Source organism: Sorghum bicolor, chromosome 7, assembly GCF_000003195.3.
Source record: "Sorghum bicolor cultivar BTx623 chromosome 7, Sorghum_bicolor_NCBIv3, whole genome shotgun sequence".
Taxonomy (NCBI): Eukaryota; Viridiplantae; Streptophyta; class Magnoliopsida; order Poales; family Poaceae; genus Sorghum; species Sorghum bicolor.
Window position 1 is genome coordinate 53,684,302 of NC_012876.2, and position 7,057 is coordinate 53,691,358.

Here is a 7,057-nt window from a genome sequence, read left to right on the forward strand (position 1 = left end):
GAAAAAGAATAGTTATAGGGGAGGTACTGAATACAAGCAAGGTAAGGAGAAATAGGTAGCATATCATAAGTACTACCTTGCAGTGGCCAAGGTAGTGTTCTTGATCAAGCATGATAGCATTAGTGTCACTGTCCCATAAAGCCCCACTAAGGTCCTTTAGCCTAGCCACCCTAGACCATTTCTGCCTCCATTTCCTCAGGTGGTTATACACCTAAGTTGAGCTGACCACCTCACCACAGTATTCCTTAAGGGCTTTGGTCACATGGTTCACATCTTTATCCTTGAAGACCTTGTTAGGCCTGCTACCATCACTAACAAGTTGAGCCATTCTCCTAAGAACAAAGCCTGAGGTGTTTTTGTTCCACATCATAGCCCTACCACCCCCAGCAGTAGAAGGAATAGCATCAGCTACTGCTGGAGCAGTACTAGTAGATGGTGTAGCATCTACTGCAACACCACCACCAGGACCTCCTACAACAACAGTAGTAGACCTAGTCTTTATCATCTCATCTAGTACATCAGCAGCTCCAACAAAACCACCCTCAACACCAACCACAACCTCAGAGAGTGAAGGCATCCTAGCTGTGTTATCCATGTCCAAGTTAGGATAAACAAACAAAGCAATACTTAAAAAATACCATGAAAATAGGGAAAACAATAACAAAGGAAAACTACACACAAATAATATTAAGAACCAGGTCAAACACAAAAATAATAGTCGGTCTCAGTCATATCCACCAATAAATGACATTTTCATCATACAAACAAGAGTTCCAAAGTAGGGCTACCAAGCACAACTTATTGCACGATCACACCCTAGAGGTTCCCCTCCCTTCCCACATTGCATTGCAGATTGCATCCCTCTTTAGAGCCATGACAACTGAATCTTGTTCGTGGCTAGCACTATCTACTAGATCAGGAAAGCTACCTGTGAATCCTTCCTCAGTAGGGACATGTTCATCAATGCCAAAGCCAATGATCTAGTTGTGGAGGATGGCACAAGCCAACACAAGTTTGACTTGTGTCTCGTACTTGTGAAAGGGTTTGTTGTCAAGGATACAAAACCTGTTCTTCAGTGCTCCTATAGCCCTCTCTGCAGTGACTCTAAGTGATGAATGCCTAAGCTTGAACAGTTCCCTGGCATTGGTGGGTCGATTTCTGCTCCCAAACTCACTCAAATGGTCTGTAGGGGGTAGGAAGCCATTGCTGCATGCATACCCAGTATCCACCAAATAAAATTTACCTACAATGGGACATCTACTGTGAGGCAATATGATATTGCTTAGGTGTACAATTTCATGGATGTAGTTGTGCAATTACCTTAAGGTACAGTGAACCCATCCTCCCTCTAAATGGCATCAGCCAGAATGGTAGCATCATGGGCAGAACCCTCCCAACCAGCTAGTACATAAGTGAACTTAAGATCAAAGTCCACAACAACCATAACATTTTGAGTAGCATCCTTGCCAGCACATGTGTGCTATCATTGGCACCAAGACAATCCTAAAACCAAACAAGTGAGTGAGAGAAAATAGAGAATATGAACAACTAATGAACCCAAGGTAAACAATTACCTTTAAGTATGGATTCCACCTATGACTTCCCAGGACCTTAGGGTGAGTGGCAGAGCTAGGTCCTTTGATGATTTCACTCCTAAGCTCACCAACAGCATACAAAACCTGATAAAAGTGCTTGTGTAGTGTTTGAATGGATCTCCTAAAGGAATTGTGCACTACTCTAAACCTTCGATTGTGGCTAACTACATGGAGGAACATGCAACTTGTTCCTCTACTGACACCCCTTCCCTACCAGTGACTAGCTGTCTCTCTCTAAAAGTAGTGCACAAAGCAAAGAAAGGAGCTCTCCTCATTCTAAGCATGAAAATACACTCTATATCAGTGGAGTGGTAAATCAGCCTCAATGTCCTCTATCTGTGCTATTCATTTTCTTCCCTGATACGAGGTGCCAAAGGGTCAGGCACTATTTCAGGTTCAAGCATTTTTCTCTTGAGCCAGGTAGTAACAAAAGACACCATCACTACTATCAAGGCAGCAACCTGTCTACACATCATGTCATGGCTCGAAGAGGGATCCATCTACATGCATATAAAATACAAATAACAGTTCAGCTAATGAAGCCCTGCTAGGCATCAATGTGCTTGCACAATGAATCATTTAAGAAGAACAACACGGTTGCATCATGAAGATGATGCCTCCGTGTACTTAAAATGGACAACAACATCGACCATTTCATAAATATACTCAATCTAAACACATGATAACCAAATCGCAACATGAAAACCGAGGAGAACAAAAACACATAGCACATCACACATGAAGAAAGAAAGAGTACAACAAATCATAAAGACCATAGTCTTGGACCAAACCCTAATAGATTGGTCAACCAAGAAAAAAAGATTGCAGTTGGATTTCATCTTGGGCTTGGAGTCGTAAGGACGCAGGGGAAGTAGATCTGGAGGTATGGGAAGTAGATCTGGAGGTAGGAGAAGCAAGTCCGACAGGAGACCAAGTGGAGAGGAGGAAGAGGCCCCCACCACGTTGGAGTCTCAGCAACAGCAGCTGCACGTCGATGTACCCGCAACGGGGAATAGAGATAAGTCCGCTGGAGGATGCCGCTGGCGCCACGTAGCACTGCTCATCGCCGTCGGTCTCTCACGAGGAAGGACTGAGGTGAATGACCACAGAGAGGAAGGAGGATTCGACAGCGGCGGCGCCAATACTTATAGGCGACCAATTTCGCTGGGGTGGAATGTGCGGGTGGAGGTTTCACCTTCCCACGCGAGCCCGCCTCAGCCACCCTTGCGCATGCCCTATTGCCCCCAAATCCACCCACCACGCGCCGCAAGCAACCGAGCTTCTAATAAACATACCCTACGACGTTTCTTAGAAGCTAGGTAAAAAACGGTTGTGCGAGACTGAGTTGCGGCTTGGGTCAAGCTCACAAACAAGCTGCATTGCAGCCCAAAGCAGCCGGCCTGCTGGGCCACCCCGCAAACACGCCAAAACAACCCGCCCCACCTCGGAGTTCGCACCGCACGTCTAGAGATGGCAACGGGTACATACTCGATGGGTAGTGGCCGCCCGTACCCACACCCGTGAAGTCTAAATTTTACCTGTCAGGTTACCCGTACCTGCACACGGGTAGAAAAATAATTCCATACCCGCACCCGTGGGTAATTTCGACCCGACGAGTAACCCGCACCCGCAAGTATACCCGAGAATTACATATAAATATCATATATTTACACAAAGAAAATCATACTAAACCTCCAACAAGTTACAAACTAATATTTATATGACAACATCAAATTTATATACATATATATTAGGAGAGTTTAGTTAGATTTAGACCAAATTCATGTGCTATATAGACTAAAATGACAAGGGTGGCTAGTTATTTTGATGGGTATTTTTTACCCATGGGTAGGCGGGTATGGGTAGTAAACACCCACTCTCATACCCGCCATACCCGATGGATATAAGATTTTATCCAATAACATATCTTTGATAGAAAATTCATTCCAAACCCGTCTCTTTATAGAGTAAAACAGGTAGTGGGGTTTCGGGTAGCCGTTCATCTTGACGCACGTCTCTCTCCACCAGCGGACTGGACCAAGACCAGACCCCACTCAGGCACTCACGCAGGCCGCAGCTTTCCCCATCCCTAGCCCCCCAGCAACCTCTCCGCCTTCCGCCATCACCGCCGACGCCATGGCCTCCTCTCCCCGCCACCTCTTCCTCCTCCTTCCCCTGCGCCTCCTCTTGCTCATCCCGCTGCTCGCCGCGGCCAAACCCGTCCTCGAGGATGGTTACACGGTGACCACTTTCGCCAACTTCAACCCGCTCCCGGCCTCTGGGCCGCACCCCTACGCGATCCTCCCGCGGCCCCGCGCCGGGGACCTCCTCCTCCTCGACTCCGCCGGATCCGCGCTCTACACCCTCTCCCTCTCCTCCTCCCCCGGCGAGCCGCGCAGGCTAGCGGGTGGCAAGCGGCGCTCCGGGTTCGACGACGGCGACGCCGCCTTCGACCGCCCGCGCAGCGTCGCCGTCGATGCCGCCGACAACGTCTACGTCGCCGACCAACGCCACGGCGCCGTTCGCAAGGTCGCGCCCTCCGGTGAGCGAGCCCGCCCGCCCCCTCCTCCGTGCTTCCTTTGTTCCCCTGCTAGCGGTTCCTTCGCGCGGTCGTCAGTTAGGGTTTAGGGTTTGGTCGATGTGATGCGGGGATTGTGAGTAAGTAGGTGATCGGGACCTTAGTGGCTCGTACGACGCATTTATGTTACCTTTGGAATGTTTTTAACAACGCCTCTGCATCGCTTTCGTAGTGAGGTTCGGTTGGGATGTTCATGTCGTTGATTGAAAATTTTCTCACGTGTTCTCACTCCAAATTTGAGATGGTAGTTTTTTTTACTTATCTGCAAATAATTTGTAGATGGGATATATATGTTGAATTTCATGTTTGTACCCTTAAATTATACTGAGATACTAAATAGGTAAATTCACCAAAAATTGGTTCAGAGCAGTCCAAACCATTGTATGTTTGACCCCTAACATACTCGTACAAATTTCTCATCTCACTGGTTGCCAAGCTAACGCTTATTTGGTTTTTGCCGTTTCCTACCTACTTATGACTGTAAAATATCTGTTTTTAGTGCTGCCATGCCTCACAATCTAACTACTTGGAAAGAAAAGATATTTACGTGTTGGCCAATAACATCACCTTGCTCCTGATTTCTTGCTACACATTTGTCATTGCTAGGTTATACTACTACAGTTGCCGGAGGTCTCTCATCAGGACCTGGTCACAGGGATGGACTGGCACAGAATGCTACTTTCTCGGCAGATTTTGAGCTTGTTTATGTCCCCAAAATTTGTGCCCTGTTAGTAGCTGACAGAGGAAATCGAATGGTTAGACAAATCAATCTAAAGCCAGAAGATTGTGCACATGAAAAACAGTCAGGTAAAATACTGAATGGACCTCCAACTTGCTTTAACTTAATACTGCTGCATAGGTACTGTAACTGAGTAACTTATGTTTAGTGCCTAACTTTATTGTGTTTTACTCTGGCCACCTGTTATGTCAACAAAATTTATCTATCGTGGTACCAATGTCTTCCAATTTACAAATTTCATGCATAGCCTGAGATTATTTGTGCAGAAAGGCTGGCAAAATGTGCTGATTGTTCCAGTGTATATAAGTATCTTTTCTTGATAGCATGTATTCTGCCTTATCCGGATATGCATCAGGGTTTTTGCTCCATCATTCAACTTATATTTCAGATACTTTATAATTAGTTTCTACTAACTGCTTTGGGGATTCAATGATGACTGCTTGATTTTTCCTTGTCTCGTATTTCTGGGCTCAAAACATTTTCATCTACAGTCTGTTAGCATTGCCTGACAGGTTTCATAAAAAAAAAAAGCGATGCCTGACAGTCTTTTACTTAGAATAGTGATAGTGATATGGTGTTATGTGGACTCCCTGCTCCATTTTTTTTGGAGGAATCATAAACAATATACTGGGATAGTGATAGTTGCTAGTCTTGCTAACGGTTTGTTATAAAATCTGTGACAATATCACACTGCTTATGTTCAGCTTATGGATTTGCAGGCTTGGGAACTACATCAGTGTCGGTCATTGCAATATTGTGTGCATTGCTCGGTTTAATTATCGGGTTCTTAGTTCGTCATTTTTATCCTGTCAATGTGAGTATGCTTCTTCTTCGATTCTTAATTCAGAGGAGATGAATACATGCACAAATTAAGACAGTGCAATCTGAAACATATAGGCAGGAAGTCTCCATCAACCACTTTTTCATCAGGATACAGAAGCAATTCCTGAGGACACAGAGGAAGGCAACTCTGATCAGCTTCTGCGACATAAAAAGCGCAGTTGCTAGCTCCGCGGCCTACACTCTCCTGCTTAGACTGATCAGATTTGGTTGTGGCTATATAACTGTGGTGTTCCCTAGTGTTAGGTTACAGCAAGAAGTTCCCCTTAGGCCTTGTCGTCGTCGTCCTGTGTTACGCAAGACTAGCACTGCTCCTAACATTGGTCTTAACAACAAAGCTCCCCTTCCTCCTACTGGGCTACTGGAGGATCTGATAAGCTTTGCTGGAGATGCTGGTGATAACGAGGGTAGTGGTAATGCCAATAGTCAGGAGGGTAAGGTGTCATCCTATGAGGGTGACTTGATGGGGCTTCTCTACACCCCACCTGACAGCGTTAAGAAAATTGATCACATGATCGAGACCAACCTATCTGGCTTTTCGAGCCATGTGAATCGTTGTAGATTAACTGTTAGTGGTTGTAGTGTAAGCAGGAGGGTGCATGGAGACTAGTAAGTTTATCTGATGAGATTGTCATCGTCCTGTCTTTGAGCGTGCGTGCGTATCACCTAGGAGTACTGCAGTGGCTCAATAAATTTGTACTACATCAGCACCAGCGTTTTCCTTGTACATACTAAGTAAAAGAACCTCGTGTAGTGTGACTATGTTCTGTGGTTATGGCATGTAATGTACCAAGTGTTACATAACTACTGGGGATGTTCTTAATATTATATATCTGTTGCTGTTTTGTGAAATGGAAACGGGAGAGCTGACTTACTTTGTATTTTCCCGAAGGAAAAAAGTCTACTTTTCCTTCAACTTTTATAAAAGTTCGTTTTTTTCTCCTTAACTCTAAAATTGGGCAAATCTCTTAACTTTTTAAACTGTGCATTTTACCTTTCTAGAATGTTTTGAAGGGCACATTTTACCTTGCTAGAACGTTTCTAAGGTGGTTTTAGTGAATGGTGGTTTTGCTCTAGTGACGATGATTGTTTTTTTTTCTTATTTAATTATTTAGGCTGAATTTTTGAAAAATCATAGTAAATCATAGAAAAATTATAAATAGAAAATCTAATTTTATTGGACTCTACATGAGTAGATTGACATAGTGATATAATATGGTATGTTTTAGTACAAAGTTTTTGCTATAAAGTTTTTGTCTTTTTTTTATTTATTTGGTTGAATCTTTGAAAAATCATAATAAATCA

At 44.4% G+C, this 7,057-nt stretch overlaps 1 protein-coding gene across 2 annotated transcripts; it reads left to right on the top strand.

Moving 5' to 3' along the window:
- On the top strand, positions 3,595 to 6,610 carry LOC8073549. Of its 2 annotated transcripts, none has more exons than XM_021464181.1 (4): positions 3,595 to 4,137; positions 4,780 to 4,980; positions 5,632 to 5,726; positions 5,810 to 6,610. In XM_021464181.1, the coding sequence occupies exons 1-4, from the start codon at positions 3,732 to 3,734 to the stop codon at positions 5,918 to 5,920; spliced, it is 813 nt and encodes a 270-aa protein (XP_021319856.1). In that variant the 5' UTR covers positions 3,595 to 3,731; the 3' UTR covers positions 5,921 to 6,610. The 2 variants fall into 2 exon arrangements, with proteins under 2 accessions (XP_021319856.1, XP_002444328.1); XM_002444283.2 differs by having other exon boundaries at positions 5,814 to 6,610.